This window comes from Rhinoraja longicauda, chromosome 9 (genome assembly GCF_053455715.1).
Source record: "Rhinoraja longicauda isolate Sanriku21f chromosome 9, sRhiLon1.1, whole genome shotgun sequence".
Classification (NCBI taxonomy): Eukaryota; Metazoa; Chordata; class Chondrichthyes; order Rajiformes; family Arhynchobatidae; genus Rhinoraja; species Rhinoraja longicauda.
Genome location: NC_135961.1, coordinates 35,327,087 through 35,352,602, shown reverse-complemented (window position 1 = coordinate 35,352,602; position 25,516 = coordinate 35,327,087). Strand labels below are relative to the sequence as shown.

The window sequence follows — 25,516 nt, the reverse complement described above, 5'->3', positions numbered from 1 at the left end:
AATCTAAGGTACCAATCTAGAAGGGTTCTGACTCGAAACGTTGCTTATGTATTCCCTCCACAGATGCTGCCTGACCTGTTGTGTTCCACCAACACTCTGTTTTACTCAAGATTCAGCATCTGCAGTTCCTTGTGTTTTAGTTTAGGTTTATTATTGTCACATGTTCCAAGGTACAGTGAACAGCTTTGTTTTGCATGCTCATTAGCTCATAAGTGATAGGAGCAGAATTAGGCCATTCGGCCCATCAAGTCTACTCCCCCATTCAATCATGGCTGATCTATCTCTCCCTCCTAACCCCATTCTCCTGCCTTCTCCCCACAATCCTTGACACCCGTAGTAATCAAGAATACTATCCAATTAGATATTTTACAAATATAATCGTCAATGTCACGTACAATAGATAGAGCAAAGGGAAAGGTACAGTTCTCAGCATAGTAGAGCATCAGTTCCCGACCCAAAGTCCAATGTCCACAATGGGGGTAAAGGTAAATCAGACAGTACCCTAGCTTATGGAAGCTTGATAACGAACGGAAAGAAGATGTTCAATATTCTGGTGTTGAAGCTTCTGTACCTTCTGACTGACAGGAGCAGGAAGGGGAAGGAATGACTGCGACAGGACATATTTTATTATGTTGGCTGCTTTTCCAAGCAGGCGCATCTATAGAAGTTTGTAAGAGTCATTGGAGACATGCTGAATTTCCTCAGTCTTCTAACAATTTCACCACAATGTTAACTGGGCTTGCAGGCTTGAGTCAAAGCGAGTTGTTGGATAGGCTGGGATTTTATTCTTTGGAGCATGGGAGGATGTTGGGTGACCTTATTGAGGTGTACAAGATCATGAAGGGCACAAATAAATTGAACGCTCATAGTCTTTTTCCCAGGGCAGAGAATTCCAAGAGGGCGGCATATGCTTATGGTGATGAGAGATATCTAAAAGGGATCTCAGGGCAACTTATTAACTCAGAGGTAATCCATATCTGAAATGAGCTCTCAGGAAAAGCCATAAAAGTCAAGTCAAGTCAATTTTATTTGTATAGCACATTTAAAAACAACCCACGTTGACCAAAGTGCTGCACATCTGATTAGGAAAAAAAAAAAGAAACAACATAAAAGTGGATACAGTTACGACTTTTAAGAAATTTGGACATATATATGGACGGGAAAGGTTTAGAGGGCCATGGGCCAAGTGCAGGCAAATGTGACCTCCCAGTATGCTAATTTGGTCAGCGTGGTCAAAGTGGGCCCCAATATCATATCATATCATATCATATATATACAGCCGGAAACAGGCCTTTTCGGCCCTCCAAGTCCGTGCCGCCCAGTGACCGCCCAGTGATCCCCGTACATTAACACTATCCTACACCCACTAGGGACAATTTTCACATTTACCCAGCCAATTAACCTACATACCTGTACGTCTTTGGAGTGTGGGAGGAAACCGAAGATCTCGGAGAAAACCCACGCAGGTCACGGGGAGAACGTACAAACTCCTTACAGTGCAGCACCCGTAGTCAGCTGCTTGCCTTGCCATGCTATGGTAACCTCATTCCAAGTCAGTAAACCACACAGGTGTACATGTTTTCCTCCACAAATTCCACAGACCCAAGCATTTTTAGAGAACACTCATCACAGGTGCAATTATATTTGTTAAGCACAATAAAGATTGTGAATATTGGCGGAATATTTTTAAAATGTTTTAATGCTTTAAACATCACCCATAACAGTGCAAACTGTGTTTAATAACACCATTCCAAACGAGTGCTGGCAGGACTCTGCTGCTCTAATTCCAGTTGAGGACATTCATTTCATGGCGGCTTTGAGTCTCTCTCCAACATTTTCCCAGTTTATAATGTTCCAGATAGCTTTTAGGTAATCGCCCCTTACGTTCTTGTACTGAAGATAATAGGCATGCTCCCACACATCTATTCCAAGTAAGGGATTTAGACCTGGAACACAAATTTATGAGTTAATCCCCTTGCAAAATCAATGAAATCTCAGATTATGTTTTTTAAAATGGAAATGAAGAGAAACATGGGACAAAATGGCTACCTAAGCATATTAATTGAATCGTGGCTTTCTTTTTGTGTTGTAAGTCCAACAACGGATTTTCTGATGAAGGGTCTCGACCCGAAACGTCACCCATTCCTTTTATCCAGACTTGCTGCCTGACCTGCTGAGTTACTCCAGCATTTTGTATCTATCTTCGGTGTAAACCAGCATCTGCAGTTCCTTCCTACACAAAGCATCTTCCTTGTTTTTTTATTTACATCACCCTTGGCAGCAAACCCCTCGCTGCTACTCTGAATCCACCCAGAACAACATGGTACTACTGCATCCCAGTGTGCATCCAAACACTCCAACCCATCTGATGAATCAGATGCTAAATAGCTAATCCTCAAATGGAGACACAAGAAACTGACCTGTTGTTCCTTGCAGAGGGTCTTGATTGGGACAAGTTACAAGCTGTAACCTTCCTGAATCCTTTTTGTATCCTAGCCATCCCCATCCTGAGCCTTGAACACCCACTGACATTGTAGACATCATCTCCTTAAATTTCTCAAAGGAACCAAAGTCTCGTTTGATCATTTGCATTAGCTCTCCTGCAAATGAAAAGAAACATGTGGTTAAGAGTCATTCATCAATTCATCTAACATCAATGTAGTTTCTCACAAAAGAATTTCCATGGCAAAATCGTAATTATTAAAGAATGTGAACATTTAAATTGCCATGGGCATTTCAGAGGACATAATGAGAATGCTTAACCAATATTTTTCACCATATCCCAAGAGAGTTTAAGTTTAGTTTATTGTCACATGTACTGAGGTGCAGTGAAAAGCTTTTGTTGTGTGCTAGAGAGAGTACATAGTATAGATCCACACTGTAGAATGTACAGAACTGATGAAACAATTCACATAATTTATCTTTGAATAACTGCCTCCATACAGCTGCATAGACATGAGAGACAAAGTTGTTATTCTGAAAATAGATAATTCTCAAATGGAGAATTCACTGGATAGTGAAAGAAATGTGTGCGCATTGGGGTGGGAGCACAGGAAAGAGCCAGATGTTTGGAGGGGGCTGGGGGAGGGGGAAGGATATTACTTAAAATTGGATAATTCTCAAATGGAGAATACTGCAGTAGGTGGAATATAGAGCAAAAACAGTGCGAGAATGGACAAACAATGTTTCAGGCTGGGAACTGAAACACTAGTGGGTGTAGGATAGTGTTAATGTGCGGGGATCACTGGGCGGCACGGACTTGGTGGGTTTCCGGCTGTATATATATGATATGATATGATATCATCTGTCCATTTCCCTCTACAAATGTTGCCTGATCTGCTGAGTTCTTCCAGAACTTTGCGTTCAGTTAACCCTCAAAAACAAGTATGATGGTTCTCTTGCTAATTCACTTCAATGAATAACAAACTAAATTGGTGCTGCCTGCTCTTTTAAATGTCAAGGAATCAATGAGGGTCTTGATACATGCCTTCTTTCAGATAGCCTGTGTGTATATGGGGGAGGTGCATTTTGACAATAAAAAATGAGAGAAATGTATGAAAAGTGGAATTGATACCTTGGGTAATGGCTAAATACTCAAGACATCAAGGGTTTTGGATAATGACCTTGTGGTCTTGGAATAAGTTGAAGGGGAAGTGGACATTAAACAAACCGATTAAAAAGTTGGAACATCATTAAGCAGCAACCTCCATGCAAAAATTGGGGCAATAAAACCGGGTCTCCCTCCAATTTCAGATCAGGAATGGATAATCATCTATCTATATAAACTCGGTTTGTTTGTGTTTGTGTGTGTACCATGCCCTCTACACAGCCAAAACGGTACACCATAGCACCACAATTTTAGGCTCACCCTACTCACCATTCCCCTGTGGTGTGAATAAACCCACTTTGGTTACTTTTTAAAAACAATTTACCGTATAAACTTTAATAAATGTGCCCCCCCACCCCCCGGAGGACCAGCGGGAGGACCGACGCCCGTCCCGGTGCGCCCTGCACCTGAACTTCCTCCCATGCTGCAGCGCACCGCAGAGGCAGTGACACAGGGTCCAACAAAATGGCTGTCGCCCACCGCTCCCCGCTGATCGCAGCTGAGCTGCAGGAGAGGCTTCGGTTTCACGCCCGGCTGGCAGGAGAAATGGGACAGAGGCTGTGGCAGAGAGTCCAACAAGATGGCCGTCCCCGCCGCTCGCAGCAGGAGAAATGGGGCCGAGGTCAGTGCCTTCTCCCTGTCCATTCGCGCCCTGGGAGACGCACCTCGCCCGGCAACGGGTCCTTGCCGTCGCCACCTATTCCCGCCGCAGATCGCAGCCGAGCTGCAGGAGACGCTTCGGCTCCGCAGGAGAAACGGGGCTGACGTCACTGCTTTTTCCCTCTCCCCGCTTGCTGGCACACGGCCACGGGGGCACTCCCCGCCCGGCAACGGCTCCACGGTTGGGCCGAGAGGGGAGGGATGGGGGTAGGGGAAGGGTTGAAGGGGGAGGGGATGGGAGAGGGGGTCGGGGGAAGGGGGAGGGAAGGGGAGGGGTGAAGGGGGTGCTGCACCAATGCAGGAGAGGTTTGGACCCAACTTGGTCTAGTATTACCGCAATATCTCCAGATGTGACAAAAGACAATGCTCATCTCTTAAAAGTGGCAACCAATGCAGTTACAAATGACCAAAAAGCACAAATAAATCAACAGGACACTGTTTTGGATCACAGCCAATTAAGCTCGGATACATTAATGTTATCTCTTGCCCAAAAGGTTCTAGGTCACATATGGTACTTTCAGATCATAAACCCATCAGAGGAAAAAATAGCATTGCTGCACAGCAAGACAAAAAAGTGCTGGAATAACTGGGTTAGGCAGCATCTGTGGAGGGAATGGATAGGCAACTTTTTGGGTGGGGACCCTTATTCAAAACTGATTGTATTTGGCTGAGGGGGAAGGGAGGGGCAATCGAGGTGAGAAAGCAGGGAAAGAGATGGGGGCAGGCAATCAGTAGGTACATGTGAGGGTGATGTAATTATTAGATGGGTGGGATCTCAAAATGCTGGAGTAACTCAGCGGGTCAGGCAGCATCTCTGGAGAGAAGGAATGGGTGACGTTTCAGGTCGAGACCCTTCTTCAGACTGATGACAGGGGGGGGGCGGGACAAAGAAAGGATATAGGTGGAGACAGGAAGACAGTGGGAGAACTGGAAGGAGGAGGGGAAGAGGAACTATCTAAAGTTAGAGAAGTCAATGTTCATACCGCTGGGCTGTAAGCTGCCCAAGCGAAATATGAGGTGCTGTTCCTCCAATTTGCGGTGGGCCTCACTATGACACTGGAGGAGGCCCATGACAGAAAGGCCAGACTGGGAGTCGGAGGGGGAGTTGAAGTGCTCAGCCACCGGGAGATCAGGTTGGTTAGGGCGGACTGAGTGAAGGTGTTGAGCGAAACGATCGCCGAGCCTGCGTTTGGGCTCACCGATGTAGAGAAGTTGACATCTGGAACAGCGCATACAATAGATGAGGTTGGAGGAGGTGCAGGTGAACCTCTGCCTCACCTGGAAAGACTGTTTGGGTCCTTGGATGGAGTCGAGGGGGGAGGTAAAGGGACAGGTGTTGCATCTCCTGCGGTTGCAGGGGAAAGTGCCTGGGGAGGGGGTGGTTTGGGTAGGAAGGGATGAGTGGACCAGGGAGTTACGGAGGGAACGGTCTCTGCGGAAAGCAGAAAGTGGAGTAGATGGGAAGATATGGTCAGTAGTGGGATCCCGTTGGAGGCGATGGAAATGTTGGAGGATAATTTGTTGGATACATTGGCTGATGGGGTGGAAGGTGAGGACAAGGGGGACTCTGTCCTTGTTACGAATGGGGGGAGGGGAAGCAAGAGCGGAGCTGCGGGATATAGAGGAGGCCCTAATGAGAGCCTCATCTGTAATGGGGGAGGGGAAGCCCTGTTTCCTAAAGAATGAGGACATCTCTGATGCCCTAGTGTTAAACACCTCATCCTGGGCGCAGATGCGGTGTAGACAGGGGAATTGGGAGTAGGGGATAGACATTTTGCAGGAGACAGGGTGGGAAGAAATGTAGTCCAGATGGCTGTGGGAGTCAGTGGGTTTGTAGTAGATGTCGGTCACGTCTGTCTCCTGTGATGGAGATGGTGAGATCCAGAACGGTAGGGAGATGTCGGAGATGGTCCAAGCATAATTAAGAGCGGGATGGAAATTAGTGGTGAAATGTATAAAGACAGTGAGTTCTGCATGGATACAAGAGGTAGCACGAATGCAGTCGTCAATGTAGCGGAGGTAGAGTTCAGGGATGGGGCCAGTGTAGGCCTGGAACAGGGATTGTTCGATGTACCCGACAAAGAGGCAGGCATAGCTAGGGCCCATGCGAGTGCCCATAGCTATGCCTCAGGTTTGGAGGAAGGAGAGGAGTCAAAGGAGAAGTTGTTGAGGGTGAGAACCAGCTCTGCTAGGCGGAGGAGGGTGTTAGTAGATGGAGATTGGCTGGTTCTACGGTCGAAGAAGAAACGGAGGGCTTCAAAACCATCGTTGTGGGGGATGGAGGTGTAGAGTGACTGGACATCCATGGTAAAGATGAGGGAGTGGGGGCCTGGAAATCGGAAGTTATTAAGGAGACCGAGAGCATGTGAGGTGTCTTGGACATAGGTGGGGAGGGATTTGACCAGGGGGGGATAGGATGGAGTTGAGGTAGGTGGAAATTAATTCGGTGAAATTAATTCGGTCCAAGACACACCAAATTAATTTCCACCTACCTCGACTCCATCCTATCCCCCCATGTCAAATCCCTCCCCACCTTTGTCCAAGACACCTCATCTATTGTATCCGCTGTTTCAGATGTCAACTTCTCTACATCGGCGAGACCAAACGCAGGCTCGGCGTTCGTTTCGCTCAACACCTTCGCTCAGTCCACCTTAATCAACCTGATCTCCTGGTGGCCAAGCACTTCAGCTCCCACTCCCAGTCTGACCTTTCTGTCATGGGCCTCCTCCAGTGTCATAGTGAGGCCCGCCGCAAATTGGAGGAACAGCACCTCATATTTCGCTTGGGCTGCTTACAGCCCAGCGGTATGAACATTGACTTCTCTAATATTAGATAGTTCCTCTGTCCCTCTCTTCCCCGCCCCCTTCCCAGTTCTCCCACTGTCTTCCTGTCTCCACCTATATCCTTTCTTTGTTCCGCCCCCCGACATCAGTCTGAAGAAGGATCTCGACCCGAAACGTCACCATTCCTTCTTTCCAGAGATGCCGCCTGACCCGCTGAGTTACTCCATCATTTTGTGATACCTTCGATTTGTACCAGCATCTGCAGTTATTTTCCTACTCAATTAGATGGGTGGAATAACAAAAGCAAAGATGAAAAGGAGGCAAAAGTGTGTAAGATAAGGAGAGGAGTGAAAAGTAATGTACGAGGGAGGGATATAAATGGAAGGCAACAGGAGCGGGTAAGAGAGGCTGGATAGTGAAATAAATGTGTGCGCATTGGGGCGGGAGCACAGGAAAGAGCCAGAGGGTGAGAAGAGGCCGGAGGGAAAGATGTTGCTTAAAATTGGAGAATTCAATGTTCATACAATACCAGGAAGTGGCGGCGCAGTGCAGCAACTGCGGCTCACCTGCAGTCCGTTTGTCTTTTGTGTTTTTTGTTGTTTTTTGTCTTAATTGTACTGTTTAGATGTGTTGTAGTGTTTTTTGAGGTTGTGTACTATGTGTGGGGGGGGGGGGAAACTAAAATTGTCTCTTCCGAACAGAGACGCGACCTTTTTTTCCTGGGTCGTGTTTCCGTTCACGCTGCGGCCTACCATCGGCCAAACACCTGGAGTTAGCGGCCTCCAGCTGGGACCACCTGGGGCTTTGATTCGCAGAGCCCGCGGACCGGACTTACCATCTGCGGAGCTGGCTGCCTTCGGAGGCTGTGGTGGCACTGCGTGCGGCTGCGACTCGCCTTCGGAGGCTCTGGAGTGGGCCGCGTGGATATCGGAAGCCCGCAGGCCCCTGGGCGGGGGCCGATATTGGGAGCTCCGGCAGCAGCAGCGTCTTCGCCCGCCCCAAATCGCGGGGCTTGGGTCAGCCCGCTGCGGACCTTTCACCGTCCGGCGCGGCCTGTTACAGGCCGCGGGATTTTCTCGACCCGGCGGGGGCTTCAATGTCGGGAGCCCCGACGTGGCAACTTCAGCAGCCTGACCACGGGAAAAGACGGCAGGGGAAGAGAAAAGACTTTCTGGCCTTCCATCACAGTGAGGAGGAGACTGGAGGAGACACTGTGATGGGTGTTTCTTTTTTTTGTTTTGTGTTGGTTGGTGATTGTGTGTATTGCTTATTTTTATTGCTCTTATTGTTGGACTGTGGATAACGGAATTTCGTCCAAAAGACTTGTTTTTTTGGATGACAATAAAGGCTATTCTGATTCCGATTCATTGGATCGTTAGCTAGCCAAGTGGAATACAAAGTGAAATTCCTCCAGTTTACATGTCACCTCACTCTGGCAATGGAGGAAACCCAGGACAAAGGAGTCTGTGTAGGAATGTATTCCATACGTGGTTTTGCAATATTGTACTTTAAAAAATAATAAATTCATTATTTTACAAATGCAATGTGCTGTTTTTAGTTGTTTGAGCAAAAGCATTCCACATTGTCCAAATTTCCACGATTCAAACCTACCAGTAGGTTCCCCTCCACTGCCCGGAGACAGATTAGTCCAGAAGATCGAGTGATTAATATGACCACCACCATTAAATCGTAATGCAGGCTGCAAAGCAACCTGAGCTGTGACATCACCTAAAATATATTAAGGAAGTTATTAAGATCAACTCATTGTATGAACAGTTATTCTATGTGTGAGAATGGACACAATTAAACCACATCTTTCCTTAGTGGAAAACCAAAGAGTGAGATTTGTATCAACCCAGTTTACATAACCCACTACTGAAGTAAGGAAATGTGTTTGGATCTCGCTAATCCCTCCTCCTCCATGATTGCTGTAAGAACTACCCTGATTCTTTTGTATCTTTTCCTGTGGCAAATATAGCAACTGTTCCCTGCACTTTCAAGATTTTCTTCCCAAACAGTAGTCAAAATTGACTGGAAAATTAAGCAGAGGGCTTCTTCACTGCTTCAACGATTTATTATAACTTCTTTATTATCTTTTTCATATTACTACACAAAATGAGAATCACCAGTGTCAACCACCTTCAACGGTTTGGGTATATGCATTCACCATTTCCTCAAAATAATCCTTCCTGCGCCTAAAATTTAGTTTAGTTCTTGTCTTTTTCCCCCATTAAGTCCATTTTCAGTTTAGTTTATTATCATGTGTACCGAGATACAGTGAAAAGCTTTTGTTGCATGCTACCAGTCAGCGGAAAGAGCACATTACAGTTCAACCAAAAGTATGTTTATTTCACCAGCCATGTCCACATGAACACTGTCACTACTTCACAGAGAAATAAAGAGCGAAACAGACCCTTCGGTCCACTCATTTTGTTACTACTACCAACCCCAAATACTATTTAATTCTCCCAGCAGCCCCATCAAATTTGCCAGATTAGACCACATCCCAAAGACATGTGGGTTTGTAGGTTAAAAATAGCCCCAGGGTTGTAGTGAGTGGTTGAGGAAGCGGAATAACATATGACCAGTGTGAATGGGTGATCGATGGTCAGCATGGACGGTGGGCTGGAAGGCCTGTTTCCATGCCGGATCTTTACACTAAACAAGTATATTAAGAGCAAAAGACTAACGAGAGTAAGAATATGTCCACTTGAGGATCAACGTATTTGTCTGTGTGTGGAGCCACAGGAGATGGGCAAGATCTTAAATGAATATTTCTCATCTGTATTTATCACAGAGTAAGTCACCAGTAGTTAGGGAATTAAAGCAAACTAGACCAAGTGGATCCGTTGGGCCCAAACCACTCCTGCATTGGTGCAGCACCCTCTTCTCCCACACTCCCCCCCACAGCGTGGAGAAGGCGCTGAGCCGGCCTGGGAGTGGAGGGAGACGGGGGAGCCAGGCCTCGGCCGCCACCAACATCTGGCCTCACCGCCGTTGCTGCTGCTGCCTTTCCCCTTGGCCCACCTCAGGCTCGCGGTTACCCGGACAAGTCCAGGCCCAGACTCCGGCTACTTCCCCCGGCACCAGGCCTGGCTCTCCCACCCCGAAGAGACAGGCGCCCGAGCCCTGCTTGTACCCGAGATCAACGGACCTCAACTGCGTAGGCGTGGACGCGTTTGTTCTGCGCATGTGTGGATGCGGCAGCCATCCTACGTAAGTACCAGATCACATTTTAAACTTTTAAAATGTGAATAACTTAAAAAATATAACACCGATTTCAATGATACTTTCTCCATAGGACCCGGGACGACGATGAGTAAGGTGGGCCTAAAGTTGTTGTGCTATCGTGTGTAGTTCAGGAACAAACAAACAAAAGTTTTAGTATATAGATGAAGGATGATGAATGGCAACTTATCGACATTAAAGCATGTTAAGCTGGTTAAATCTTTGGGATTCAATCGAGTGTACCCAAAGACTCTGTAGAAAGCCAGGAAGTAAATAGCTGGAGCCCTTGTGTAGATATTTGTATCATTGTTGGCCACAGGTGAGGTTGTGTAATACTGGAGTGTGGCTTCTGGTGTGCCTTTATTTAAAAAGGACTGCAAGGAAAAGCAAGGGAACTTCAGGCCAGTAACATCAGTGGTGAGAAGTTACGCAAGAGATTCTAAGAGACAGGATCTACCTGTATTTGGAAAGGCAAAGTCTGATGAGGAGTGATCTTTCGGGAAATTGTTTTGCACAAGGTTTAAGAGGTGACAACGAGGAACAATGAACGTAGTGCAATAAGACGCGTTCTATATAGATTTTAGCAAGGCCTTCGATAAGGTTCCGCAAGAAAGGTTTGTCTGGAAGATTGGATCATCTGGGATCCTGGATGAAATTGCCATTTGATTACAAAATTGGCATCGTGGATGGAATCAGAGTGATAGTGGAGGTTGCTGTTCCAATTGGAAGGGTGTGACCAATGGTGTGCTGGGTCCACTGTTGGATGTAATTTATATCTATTTTTTAATGAAATTGTTGTTAACATGGTTGATAAGTCTGCATATGACACCAGAATGGGGTGGACAGTGAAAAGAGTTATCTAAGATTACAGTAGAATTGAGATGAATTAGGGAAATGGGTGAAGGAATGGCAAATGAAAGTTAACTCGTTCAAGTGCAAGGTGTTCCATTTTGGCAAGTTAAACGGCAGTAAATGGTAAATAGCTCAGTAAATGGTCAGAAAGTGTTGTCGAACAGACACCTAGGGGTACAGGTATATATTTACCTGAAAGTGGACAGAAAGGTAAAGGATGGAGCCAGAATCATACAGCGTGGAAACACCCCCTACAGCCCAACTTGCCCACGCCGACCTACATGCCCAATCTACCACTAGTCCCACATGCCTGCATTTGGCCCATATCCCTCTAAACCTACCCTATCCATGTACTTGTCCAAATGTTTTTTTAAATGCTGTGATACTATCTGGTAGTGAAGATGGTGTTTCAAAGGTTTGCCTGCACTATTATTGTGTGTGTGTGTGTGCGTACATAAACACACACGTACACACACACAGAACTTTTCTGTTTACATATCTGGTGTGCTGCTGCAAGTAAGAGTTTCATTGTTTCATTTTGGGACACATGATGATAAAACACTCTTGACTCATTGGTCAGGGCACCGAGTATATTTGGGACATCATCTTCCAATTGTATGTCATTGATGATATCACACTTATAGTTTTGCATGCAGCTTAGATCGTCCTGCTCTAGGAAGAATGTTATTAAGTTGGATAGGGCGAATGTAAGATTTACCAGCATATCAGGACTGGAGGATTTGAGTTTTAAGGAGAGGCTGGCTAAGCTGGGACTGTTTTCACTGGAGTGTAGGAGGCCGAGGAGTGAACCTACAGAAGTATATAAAATAATGAAGGCCACTTATAAGGTTGTTGGACATGTGTAGGAAAGAACTGCGGATGCTGGTTTAAATGGAAGGTAGATACAAAATGCTGGAGTAACTCAGGCAAGCAGCATTTCTGGAGAGAATGGGTGATGTTTCTGGTCGAGATCAGTCTGAAGAAGGGTCTTGACCCGAAACCTCACCCATTTCTTCTCTCCAGAGATGCTGCTTGTCCCGCTGAGTTACTCCAGCATTTTGTGTCTACCCCAGGTAGTTGGTCAGTCTTTTTCCCAGGATATAGACAATAGACAATAGGTGCAGGAGTAGGCCATTCAGCCCTTCGAGCCAGCACCGCCATTCAATGTGATCATGGCTGATCACTCTCAATCAGTACCCCGTTCCTGCCTTCTCCCCATACCCCCTCACTCCGCTATCCTTAAGAGCTCTATCCAGCTCTCTCTTGAAAGCATCCAACGAACTGGCCTCCACTGCCTTCTGAGGCAGAGAATTCCACACCTTCACCACTCTCTGACTGAAAAAGTTCTTCCTCATCTCCGTTCTAAATGGCCTACCCCTTATTCTTAAACTGTGGCCCCTTGTTCTGGACTGCCCCAACATCGGGAACATGTTTCCTGCCTCTAATGTGTCCAATCCCCTAATTATCTTATATGTTTCAATAAGATCCCCCCTCATCCTTCTAAATTCCCGTGTATACAAGCCTAATTGCTCCAGTCTTTCAACATACGACAGTCCCGCCATTCCGGGAATCAACCTAGTGAACCTACGCTGCACGCCCTCAATAGCAAGAATATCCTTCCTCAAATTTGGAGACCAAAACTGCACACAGTACTCCAGGTGCGGTCTCACCAGGGCCCGGTACAACTGTAGAAGGACCTCTTTGCTCCTATACTCAACTCCTCTTGTTACGAAGGCCAACATTCCATTGGCTTTCTTCACTGCCTGCTGTACCTGCATGCTTCCTTTTAGTGACTGATGCACTAGGACACCCAGATCTCGTTGAACATCCCCTCTTCCTAACTTGACACCATTCAAATAATAATCTGCCTTTCTATTCTTACTTCCAAAGTGAATAACCTCACACTTATCTACATTAAACTGCATCTGCCATGTATCCGCCCACTCACACAACCTGTCCAAGTCACCCTGCAGCCTTATTGCATCTTCCTCACAATTCACACTACCCCCCAGCTTAGTATCATCTGCAAATTTGCTAATGGTACTTTTAATCCCTTCATCTAAGTCATTAATGTATATCGTAAATAGCTGGGGTCCCAGCACCGAACCTTGCGATACCCCACTGGTCACTGCCTGCCATTCCGAAAGGGACCCATTTATCCCCACTCTTTGCTTTCTGTCTGTCAACCAATTTTCTATCCATGTCAGTACCCTACCCCCAATACCATGTGCTCTAATTTTGCCCACTAATCTCCTATGTGGGACCTTGTCGAAGGCTTTCTGAAAGTCGAGGTACACCACATCCACTGACTCTCCCCTGTCAATTTTCCTAGTTACATCCTCAAAAAATTCCAGTAGATTTGTCAAGCATGATTTCCCCTTCGTAAATCCATGCTGACTCGGAATGATCCTGTTACTGCTATCCAAATGCTCAGCAATTTTGTCTTTTATAATTGACTCCAGCATCTTCCCCACCACTGATGTCAGACTAACTGGTCTATAATTACCCGTTTTCTCTCTCCCTCCTTTCTTAAAAAGTGGGATAACATTTGCTATCCTCCAATCCACAGGAACTGATCCTGAATCTATAGAACATTGAAAAATGATCTCCAATGCTTCCACTATTTCTAGAGCCACCTCCTTACGTACCCTGGGATGCAGACCATCAGGCCCTGGGAATTTATCAGCCTTCAGTCCCATCAGTCTACCCAAAACCATTTCCTGCCTAATGTGGATTTCCTTCAGTTCCTCCATCACCCTAGGTTCTCCGGCCCCTGGAACATTTGGGGGATTGTGTGTATCTTCCTCAGTAAACACAGATCCAAAGTAACGGTTTAACTCGTCTGCCATTTCTTTGTTCCCCATAATAAATTCCCCTGCTTCTGTCTTCAAGGGACCCACATTTGCCTTGACTATTTTTTTCCTCTTCACGTACCTAAAAAAACTTTTGCTATCCTCCTTTATATTATTGGCTAGTTTACCCTCGTACCTCATCTTTTCTCCCCGTATTGCCTTTTTAGTTAACTTTTGTTGCTCTTTAAAAGAGTCCCAATCCTCTGTCTTCCCACTCTTCTTTGCTATGTTATACTTCCTCTCCTTAATTTTTATGCTGTCCTTGACTTCCCTTGTCAGCCACAGGTGTCTCTTACTCCCCTTAGAGTCTTTCCGCCTCTTTGGGATAAATTGATCCTGCAACCTCTGCATTATTCCCAGGAATACCTGCCATTGCTGTTCTACCGTCTTCCCTGCTAGGGCCTCCTTCCAGTCAATTTTGGCATGCCTCTGTAATCCCCTTTGCTATACTGTAATACCGACACTTCCGATTTTCCCTTCTGCATTTCCATTTGCAGAGTAAAACTTATCATGTTGTGATCACTGCCTCCTAATGGCTCTTTTACCTCTAGTCCCCTTATCAGATCAGGATCATTACACAACACTAAATCCAGAATTGCCTTCTCCCTGGTAGGCTCCAGTACAAGCTGTTCTAAGAATCCATCTCGAAGGCACTCTACAAACTCTCTTTCCTGGGGTCCATTTCCAACCTGATTTTCCCAGTCTACCTGCATGTTGAAATCTCCCATAACCACCGTAGCATTACATTTGTGACATGCCAATTTTATCTCCTGATTCAACTTGCACCCTATGTCGAGGCTACTGTTTGGGGGCCTATAGATAACTCCCATTAGGGTCTTTTTACCCTTACAATTCCTCATTTCTATCCATACTGATTCAACATCTCCTGATTCTATGTCACCCCTTGCAAGGGAATGAATATCATTCCTTACCAGCAGAGCAACCCCACCCCCTCTGCCCACCTGTCTGTCTTTTCTATACATTGTGTACCCCTGAATATTCAGTTCCCAGCCCTGGTCCTCTTGTAGCCATGTCTCAGTGATCCCTACAACATCATACTTGCCCATGACTAACTGAGCCTCAAGCTCATCCACTTTATTTTTTATACTACGCGCATTTAAGTACAACACTTTAACTTCTGTATTTACCTCCCCTCTCACATCGGTCACAAATGGCCCTGCCCTTAATCTCTTTTCCCCTCTAGAACTTCTGTTCCCATTCTTCCGAGAGTCTTCTGCAATATCTCCTGTATTCCCTTTAACCTCATCTTCATATTCCCAATTTGTTAACCCCTCCCCCCCACTACTTAGTTTAAAGCCACAGGTGTCGCACTAGCAAACCTGCCTGCCAGAATGTTTGTCCCCCTGCTGTTAAGATGTAACCCGTCCCTTTTGTACAAGTCACCCCTAGCCCAGAAGAGATCCCAGTGGTCCAGAAATCTAAATCCCTGCTCTCTGCACCAGCCCCTCAGCCATAAATTCATACCCTCTATCTCTCTGTTCCTGGCCTCACCAGCACGAGGTACCGGTAGCAGTCCAGAGATAACCACCTTCGACGTCCTACTTCTCAGTCTTTTTCCTAACTCTCTAAACTCCCGCTGTAGCACCTCCTTCCTCTTCCGCCCGACGTCATTCGTGCCCACGTGCACAACGACTTCAGGTTGATCGCCTTCCCTCACTAGGATTTTCTGAAGCCGGTCCGTGATGTGCTGAACCCTGGCACCAGGGAGGCAACAGACCATCCTCAAGTCCCTCCTGCTGCCACAGAATCTTCTGTCCGTCCCTCGGACGATGGAGTCACCCACCACTATGGCTCTTCCTGACCGGTCTCCCCTGTCGAGTATCCTTGCCAACAGGTCCGCCACTCGGACTGGAAACGTTTTCTGCCCCGACAGTTCCCAAGAGGGTATACAGTTCCCAAGAGGATAGGGGAATCTAAAACTAGAGGGCTCAGTTTTAAGCTGAGAGAAACATAGAAAATAGGTGCAGGAGTAGGCCATTTGGCCCGTCAAGCCAGCACCGCCATTCAATCTGATCATGGCTGATCATCCAAACTCAGTACCCCATTCATGCTTTTTGCCCCATATCACTAGATTCCTTTAGCCCTAAGAGCAAAATCTAATTCTCTCATTTCTGTCGTCTTTGGAATGTGGAGGAAACCGGACCACCCAGAAAAAACACGCGCAGTCACAGGGAGAAATTAACGAACTCCATACAGACAAGCACCCATAATCAGGATCGAACCCAGGTCTCTGGTACTGTGGGGCAGCAACTCTACCGCTGCGCCACTGAGCCACCCATAATACAAACCAAAAAGGAAGGGAAAAACAACCAATGTCTGAAAAAGGAAAGTCTGTGCCATAGTTTGCATGCTCGGAGCAAGAGATTTGAGAACGTATAAAAAAATGTTAACATTACAAATGGAAGTAACCTGCAACTCAATGCCTTTGAGGGTGGTAGAAGGACAATGATTTCCAAAGGAAATTAGATTGGCACATGATGGAAATAAACGTGCAGGGCTGCAGGAATTGCATGGGGCTGGATTGGTCCACCAAGAACCGAATGATGTCTAGGCTGCTATCATAACTCTTAAATCGTGAGGCTTCATGGGCTGTTTGTTTCCATGTGTTTACAAATATGAAACCGAGATAAGAATTGGTGCTGGGAAAAATCTGTATTGAAAAGTATTTGTTAACAGCAAAAACAAAGTGCTGGAGGAACAGGCAGCATCTGTAGAGGGAATGGACAGAGGTCATTTCGAGTCAGGTTGTAGAAAGGTCCTGACCCGAAACATAGTCTGTCCATTCAAGGACAAGGGGAAAGATTTAAAGGGGACTCGATTGGGAACTTTTCCCACAAGGTGGAAGATGGTTGTATGAAACGAGCTGCCAGTGAAAGCCGTTTAGGCAGGTATAATAACAACATTTAAAAGACATTTGGACAGGTACATGGACAGGAAAGGTTTAGAGTGATATAGAAAATGGGACTTGCTAAGATAGACATCTTGGTCAGCAGGAACAAGTTGGGGCGAACGGGCTGTTTGCATGCTGTATGACTCCATGACCCATTGTTGAGCTACTTTGTTGTGAAAACACTAAACATCCCCCTTAAATTTGAAATATGGACACTTCCCATTGCTGTTTTCTAATGCTAACTCACTATACATTCACGTAACCAATGTGCCATGGGCTTCAGTTGTAATATGCATTTCCGTTCATATTTGAAAATTCATATTTGTAATTAACCTGTTCCAATACTTAGCTTCATGATTTAAACAACGCTGACAGCACGGTGGCGCAACAGCAGAGTTGCTGTCTTACAGCACCGGAGACCCGGGTTCGATCCCATACTGTCTGTACGGAATTTGTATATTCTCTCTGTGACATGCGTGGGTTTTCTCCGAGATCTTTGGTTTCCTCCCACACTCCAAAGACGTGCAGGTAAGTAGGTTAACTGGCTTGGTGTATGTGTAAAATTGTCCCTAGTATGTGTAGGATAGTGTTAATGTGCAGGGATCGCTGGTCGGCACGGACTCGGTGGGCCAAAGGGCCTGTTTCTGCGCTATATCGCTAAACTAAACTAAAACTTGCTTTTAGCAAGTGGAGACAAGTATCTGCAGATGCTGGAATCTGGAGCAAAATAAAATTTGAGGAACTCAACAGGTAAAGCAGCATCTGTAGAGGGAATGGACAGACTATGTTTTGGGTCAGGACCTTTCTATAACTTGACTCGAAATGACGTCTGTCCATTCCCTCTACAGATGCTGCCTGTACCGCCGAGTTCCTCCAGCACTTTGTTTTTGCTGTTACCAAGTACTTTTCAATACAGATTTTTCCCAGCACCTATTTTCATCTCGGTTTCATATTTCTAAACACATGGAAGCAAACAGCCCATTAAGCCTCATGAGTTATGATAGCAGCCTAGATATCATTAGGTTCTTGGTGGACCAATCCAGCCCCGTGCAATTTTTGCAGCCCTGCACGTTTATTTCCTTCGTGTGCCAATCTAATTTCTTTTGGAAATCATTGTCCTTCCACCACCCTCAAAGGCATTGAGTTGCAGGTTACTTCCATTTATAATGTTAAAAAATTCTTATATATTCTCAAATCTCTTGCCCTGAGCATGCAAATCATGGCACAGACTTTCCTTTTTCAGACATTGGTTGTTTTTCCCTTCCTTGTTCGCTTTGTATTATAGGTGGTGCAGTGGCACAGCGGTAGAATTGCTGCCCTACAGCGCCAGAGACCTGGGTTCGATCCTGATTATGTCCGTATGGATTTTGTTACTTTCTCCCTGTGACTGCATGTTTTTTGGTTTTTTTTTATGAGTGGTCCAGCTTCCTCACACATTCCAAAGACAACAGAAATGTCCCACTGAGTTACTCCAGCATTTTGTGTCTATCTTCGGTGTAAACTCGCATCTGCAGTTCCTTCCTACAGGTTTGTGGGCTAATTGGCTTTAGTGAAAATTGTAAATTTTCCCTAGTGTGTCAGATAGTGCTAGTGTATGGGGTGATCTTTGGTTGGCATGAACCTGGTGGACCAAAGGGCCTGTTTCCACATTGTATCTCTAAAGTCTAAAGTAGGAATTCTTGAATGGAAATGGTTGTTGGAGAAGCATGATGTCACTGTTCTTCCTCGATTTCTTTGTTGTAATTATGGCAAAAATGATCACACACAAAGCCTGATATTTTGATAGAAGCTCACAGCAAGAATAGTCCATGTCAAATCACTGGTTTCCAAAGAAGAATGGGGAGACACTGTTGCCATCTTCTGGATTCTCATGTCTGCGTGCATTTACTCAGAAGGTTGCTGTCAGTTTTACAATGTTATAAAATTAGCAGCATCTACATTGTTACAACTGGAAAGTCCAGGTCATTGTTGAAATGTTGTGGTAAGGGGCAGATTGCAACCATTATCTGATTATAGAATTAAATACCAACTCCCTGCAGAGGCAAGGGAAACAAACAGCAAATGTTGCATCTATGCAAACAAAGGACTAAACAGGACCACTGGTTGGGAAGTCTGCTGACCAATGGCACTGTATGGGGCAGTGCAGCTAGTCGAGCAGCTGCCCCACAACTCCAGAGACCCAAGTTCAGTTTTGACCTCTGGTGCGGTTTCTTTGGAATTTGCACATTTTTTCCGTGACTATGTGGGTTTACTCCCACATCCTAAAGATGTGCAGGTTGGTAGGTTAACTGTGGCTGTAAATTGCCCCAAGTGTGCTGGTGAGTGGTAGAATCTTGGAGTTGATAGGACTGTGGGGAGAATAGTGGGATTAGTGTAAATGGTTGGTGGTCAGTGTGAAATTGGTGGGCTGAGGGGCACGATTCTGTGCGCGCTCTCTCTCTCTACATGGCTTTGTATTGCAACATACAATTCACAGGAACATTAGATCAAAATGTAATGTATGTTGGTAACTGATGTTAATCACCAATATTTCAAGTCCATTTATATTGTCCATCCTGACAGCACTTTGAATATGATGAACGAATTCAGCCAAAAATTTGTCCATTTTAAAACTAAATATCGACCTGTGCATCCCTTTCAGGCTTTTAGTTGCATTGTAAATCTTGTGCTCACTTACCCTTTGCTAAGGACTCTGCATATTTCTCCTCAGCAGTGTTTAAGTTGTTGACATAAGTGGCATGATGCTTGCTATGATGCAGCTGCATTATCTCTGCACTGATATGTGGCTCCAACGCACCATAATCATAAGGCAGGTCAGGCAGCGTATGCTTCTGCTTGAATGCTAGATAACGCAAACCTGGAGAAGTGATGGAAGCACATCTACACAAAATAAAAATCAATTAACTAGCCATTGAATATAAAAACAAATATTCCCAGCATCAAATATTTAAAACGTTAAAATACTTCAGCATCTTACACAGCCTTGTCAAACAAAGCCTGATGATTGAAACACTAACATCTCCGAATGACCGTCCTTAATTAGTCCCCATGAACACACACAATAAATCACATTAGAAAATTCGAGAGCAAATTCTGCAGGTCACTAAAGAATTTGATGAAGGTGAGGTGGTAGACACTGTTTATATGGACTACAGCATGGCACTTTGCAGGGCCCTGTAGGCTGGTCTAGAAGACGAAGACACATGGGATTCAAGGTGCTGCTAATTGGGTCCATAGCTAATATTCTGCCAATTCTGTGTACAATCTGTAAAAAGGCTGTTACTCTTTTATTGGAACATAGTTTTGAATGCATCCATGTAAGTTTCCAAAAGAATAACGAACAGTGGAACAGCTGCTAGAACCGCTGCCTCACATCAGCAGAGATCCATGTTCAATCCTGACCTTGGGAGCTGTTAGTGCTAATTTTGCACTTTCTTCGTATGACCGTGTGGGATCTTCCGGATGCTCTGGTTGCCTCCCACATCCCAAAAGAAATGAGGGTTTGGAGGTTAATTGGCACCTGTAAAATTGTCCCTTAGGTTAATGGAGCGGATGAGAAAGTGGGATAACCTAGAACTAGTATGAACGGGTGATCAATGGTCAGCGTGGAGTCGGTGGCTATGCTTTATCTCTAAATTAAGCAAGTTAAGAAAGTGGACCTCCATGCCAGAACGAAAATAGTATGTGCATCGAATTGTTTAGTCGTCTGGGTACATGCGACCTCTTACTCACGGCTGGGATTCCCAAATGCTGTACTGCCTGTCCAAGGCCATGATTATGATAATCATGACATTAATGATAATGTCTCACCTATGCAGAAGAACTTGGAAGATAGTTTTCCCATTATTATCTATGGGACAATGAGGTAAGTAGAGAGAAGAATGCAAATACTGCTTCCACCCCAGTATGTCCAATGAATAGAAATGTAAACCTTATCCATGCAGTCAAAATAAAAAATTGCAGTTTCAAAATAAGACTAATTTTACTTGATCTACACGTTAATATTTGCTTATTGATTCCCACTATATCTTAATCAATACATTAAATTACATTAAAAAAAGAATAGATCTAAATTGATAAATATATCATTTTATGCTTGTTTATTATTGTCACGAGTGCCAAGACACAATGAAGAACTTTTGTTTGTGTGCTATCCAATTGAATCAGATAATACTGTACACTAATACAATCAAGCCATACACAAGTATAGCCGGTAGACCAAAAAGAAAAATACCAGAGTGCAGAATATAGCTTCTCAGTATTGTAACAATAACAATTCCAGAGAAAATGTCCAATGTCCGCCGTGAGGTAAGTTGGAAAAACAGGACTGTACCCTAGCTTATAGACAGACTGCTCAGAAGTCTGATAACAACTCAGTTTACTAAACTAAAGTAATCATTTGTCAAATAAAACAAATATCAAAGATCCACTGTTCAAATGTAGCTTCTCAGGCGGTAGCAGGGACATTTTTGAGAGGTTCACTCAGCACAACATCTAAGTGTAAAGTTGCAAATTCAATCCCCAAAGCAGAATCTGGACTTTAATTTGCTGACAAGAACATAGGAAAATACACGCAGGAGGAGACCACTCAGCCCTTCAAGCCTGCCCTCCCATTCAATATTAGCTTGCCTGATCTGTTCCAAACCGTAACTCCGTTTCCGTGTCAGTTCCCAAAACCTTCAAAAAGTTCACACATTTAGCCACGTCTTCTTTAAATGACTCCAATGACATAGCCTCCACAACCCTCTGGAACAAAGAATCGTAGCGACCAACCACCAAAAGTTCCTATAGAGTGTTCCATGACTGCCCCCAAGCACATAACTGCTATGTATTCTATGTATTCAAGATTCTCCAGTGAGTGGAAACACGGTCACATCTAACCTGTCAAGCCCTCGCAGGATTTAGATCAAATTTCTTGCCACTTGTGAAATTGATTGCTGTAAATTGTCCCTTGACTGTAGGATAGAACTAATGATAGCTGGTCAGTGCAGACTTGGGTCGAAGGGCCTATTTCCACACTATCGCTAAACTAAACTGATTTTCAATCTACATTAATACAATTCATCTGAAGCCAAGAACTCTTCTCAAGTGCACCAGCTTTGTATGTGCCAATTTATCTTCTGAAATTCCAAATGTACTAAGTTTTCAGGCTGCCCTTTGATGGGGCCCAACCCAAAATGTCTCCGAAACATCACATCCATGTTCTCCAGATGTGTTGCCTCACCTGAGCTACTCCAGCACTTGATGTCCTTTCCCCTCCATCATTGCTTGTAACATCCTCAGAGCACCAGCAATTTGTCAAACATGATTTACCTTTCATAAAACCATGTTGACTTGGTTCAATTAGAATAAGCTTTTCTGAACAATTAGTGATTATAGACTCTAGCATCTTGCCAGCAAAAGATGCTAAGTTAACAGGCTTTTCATTATTTTTTTTTGTCTTATTCTCTTGAACAGTCACATTTGCAGTTTTCCAATCTGCTAGTGGCTTTCCTGAACTCAGATGTGAATATTTAAAAAAATGTCAAAACAGCAACAACAAAAATCAATTAAACAGATGGAATCTTCTCGCAGAATATGACCAGGCTGAGGGGACAAGGTACAGAGATAAGTACCTGCATCGTTACGACACAGTAAAATTTACATTTCGTGAGGCAGATTCAAGTTTACGGCACTGTGGATGGCTCAGCTACATAAAGGGGTTACAACACAATAGTATGAACGAAAGCAGGCAAATGAAACCGTCCTCTCACCAGCTAGAGAACAGTCCTGACCACCCATCTATCTCAATGGAGACTTTCGAACTATCTGTAATTGGACTTTATCTTGCACTAAACGTTATTCCCTTTATCCTGTATCTGTACATGGTTTGATTGTAATCATGCATAGTCTTTTCGCTGACTGTATAGCATGCAACAAAAAAGCTTTTCATAGTACCTCAGTACACGTGACAATAATAAACTAAACTTATAACATGTACAAAATAGAGACTCAATAAATGCTGATGGAGAGGACAGACATAAAATCAATACTGTACACATCTATCTTTTTGGAGGCAAAATACGAGCAGAAACACTAAACTAAGAGCAGAAACTGGATTTGCTGCAAAAATTAGATTGGAGAACTTAATTTAAAAAAACAATTTAACCAGCTGTGTATGGATGGGAAGAGTAGGTGAATCCCACTTGCCCAGAGTAGGTGAATCGAGGACCAGAGGACATAGGTTTAAGGTGAATGGAAAAAGATTTAATAAGAATCTGAGGGGTAACTTTTTCACACAAAGGGTGATGTGTGTATGGAACAAGCTGCCAGAGGAGGTAGTTGATGTTGGGACTATCATATCATATCATATCATATATATACAGCCGGAAACAGGCCTTTTCGGCCCTCCAAGTCCGTGCCGCCCAGTGATCCCCGTACATTAACACTATCCTACACCCACTAGGGACAATTTTTACATTTTACCCAGCCAATTAACCTACATACCTGTACGTCTTTGGAGTGTGGGAGGAAACCGAAGATCTAGGAGAAAACTCACGCAGGTCACGGGGAGAACGTACAAACTCCTTACAGTGCAGCACCCGTAGTCAGGATCGAACCTGTCTCCGGCGCTGCATTCGCTGTAAAGCAGCAACTCTACCGCTGCGCTACCGTGCCGCCGCTATCCCAACATTTAAGAAACAGTTAGATAGGTACATGGTGACAGGTTTGGAGGGATATGGACCAAACGCAGGCAGGTGGGACTAGTGTAGCTGGGATATGTTGGCTGGTATGGGCAAGTTGGGCCAAAGGGCCTGTTTCCCCACAGTATCACTCTATGACTCTAATAGTGTGTTAGGTTGGGAAGTTATAAATGTAAAGAAAGGATGTAGCAGTCAGGATTAAAACAAGCATCAAAGCATCAGTTATGGAAAGTTACAAGAATCATTTGTCTTCATTCAAGGAGGGCAAATGGTAATGAATCTAACAGTAGTGGCAAACAAGTTACAACATAGAACGTTACACCACAGGAACAAGCCTGTTGGCCGATGATGTCCATGCCAAATATAATGCAAGTTAATAGTTACCCACAGATAATCCATATCCCCTTCATTCCATGGATATGCATGTTCCTCTCAAAAAGCCTATTAAACACCACTATCATATATATCTGCTTCCACCGCCACCACTGGCAGCGTGTTCCAGTAACCCACCACTCTGTGTAAATATCTTGTTTAAACTTTTTTCCCTCTCACCTTAAACTTATGTCTACCAGTATCTGACTTTTATAGCATGGTGCAAAAAGTTCTGACTGCCTACCCTGCAATTGTCTTCCATAATTTAGCATTCTTCTATCAATCTTCCCTCTACCTCTGACACTCCAAAGAAAACAATCCAAGTTTGTCCAACCTCTCCTAATAGTTTATATCCTCTCATCCAGGCATCATTCTGGTAAACATGGTGGAGTACATGCACCAATCAGTGCAGATGTGGAAATGGTTGAGAGCCTCAAGTTCCTTGGTGTTAACATTACCAATGACCTGTCGTGCACCAACCACATTGACACAACAGCCAAGAAAGCAACCAATGCCTCAACCTTCCGACGAGACTGAGGAAAATTCAGCATGTCTCTAATTCTTACAAGCTTCCACAGATACACAAAAGCAGTCAGGTTACATCACAGCTTGGTTTGAGAACAGCTGTGCCCGATGACAGCAAGAAATTGTAGAGTGTAGATGTGGCCGTCCTTCACAGGGACTGGGCAACATCTACAACTCGCTACAATTTCTCGTTTCCATAAACAAGGATATTGTTATTCTTCCATCTAGGATATTGCCCAATTCACCTCCACCCCAATGAGAACATTGGACATTGTCTGGGGAACTGAAGCGCTTCAATGCTGCGAACTATTTGCCAAGGAAGCTGTGGGGGGTGGTCAGGAGGGGGACATTACCAATGGCATGCGGTGGTAGGAGGTGGGCTGGGTAGGGCGGTACGAGGAGGGTGGGGTGGATAAACAACGGGTAGGCAGGGGGACAGATGAGGGGGAGGGGGTTGGAGAGCTTGGGAGTGTAAGAATGACTGGGGAGAGGCTGAAGAGAAGGTCGTTCCCGCCAGGCGGGCGCGGCATAAAGGAGGGCGGCCTTCCTCGGGGAGGACGGGCAGTGGCGGTTGATGTTTGAGTAGCGGAGACTAACCTACGAAGCTGGCCGATTCCACGGAGCATGTTGCCGGGACCCAGGCGCCGCTCAAGGACACGGAGAGACAGACGCAGCAGTTCGCTTGGCTGCTATTAGACCCACCCCTGCGCCCTTCACCCGGATATGAACCTGCCCGCCAAGTGGTTGGAAGCCGCCCCTCAACGTCTGGTCCTCGGCTCCGCCCGCAGAGCCGCGCCGCCGCACGTCGGACTCCGCCCGCCTGAAGCGCGGCCTCGCGCTCCTCCCGCGCGCCCCTGTGCTCGGCGCGCGCGCTCGCACCTTCCGGCGGCTCGCGGGCGGACGCCGCATCCCTCCTGCATATGGCGGCTCTGACGGGGGACGCTGACGGCTGCTGGCGCCTGGCTCGGCTGAATCGTCGGCTCGCTGTCCGCCCTGCGCTTCGTTGAAGAGCACTGCGGGGGCGGCGTTAGACACGGTGTGTG

At 45.3% G+C, this 25,516-nt stretch overlaps 2 protein-coding genes across 5 annotated transcripts in view; one reads left to right on the top strand and one right to left on the bottom strand.

Moving 5' to 3' along the window:
- Positions 1-1,009: 1,009 nt before the first annotated feature.
- On the bottom strand, positions 1,010-25,267 carry sod2 (superoxide dismutase 2, mitochondrial). 2 transcript variants are annotated; one of them, XM_078405119.1, is made up of 5 exons: positions 25,071-25,267; positions 19,571-19,750; positions 8,662-8,778; positions 2,421-2,600; positions 1,010-1,946 (listed from the first exon to the last, which is right to left on the bottom strand). In XM_078405119.1, exons 2-5 carry the CDS (start codon positions 19,656-19,658, stop codon positions 1,801-1,803), a joined length of 531 nt encoding a protein of 176 aa, XP_078261245.1. In that variant the 5' UTR covers positions 19,659-19,750; positions 25,071-25,267; the 3' UTR covers positions 1,010-1,800. The 2 variants fall into 2 exon arrangements, with proteins under 2 accessions (XP_078261245.1, XP_078261244.1); XM_078405118.1 differs by having other exon boundaries at positions 19,571-19,773; positions 25,071-25,219.
- Positions 25,259-25,516, top strand: part of wtap (WT1 associated protein) — a 43,290-nt gene continuing 43,032 nt past the window's right edge. Inside the window, exon 1 of one of the 3 annotated variants that reach the window (XM_078405111.1) lies at positions 25,259-25,509. The gene's annotated coding sequence lies outside the window, so the exon portion shown is untranslated. The remainder of the gene's footprint in view (positions 25,510-25,516) is intronic. The other 2 variants (XM_078405117.1, XM_078405114.1) reach the window with 2 other exon arrangements.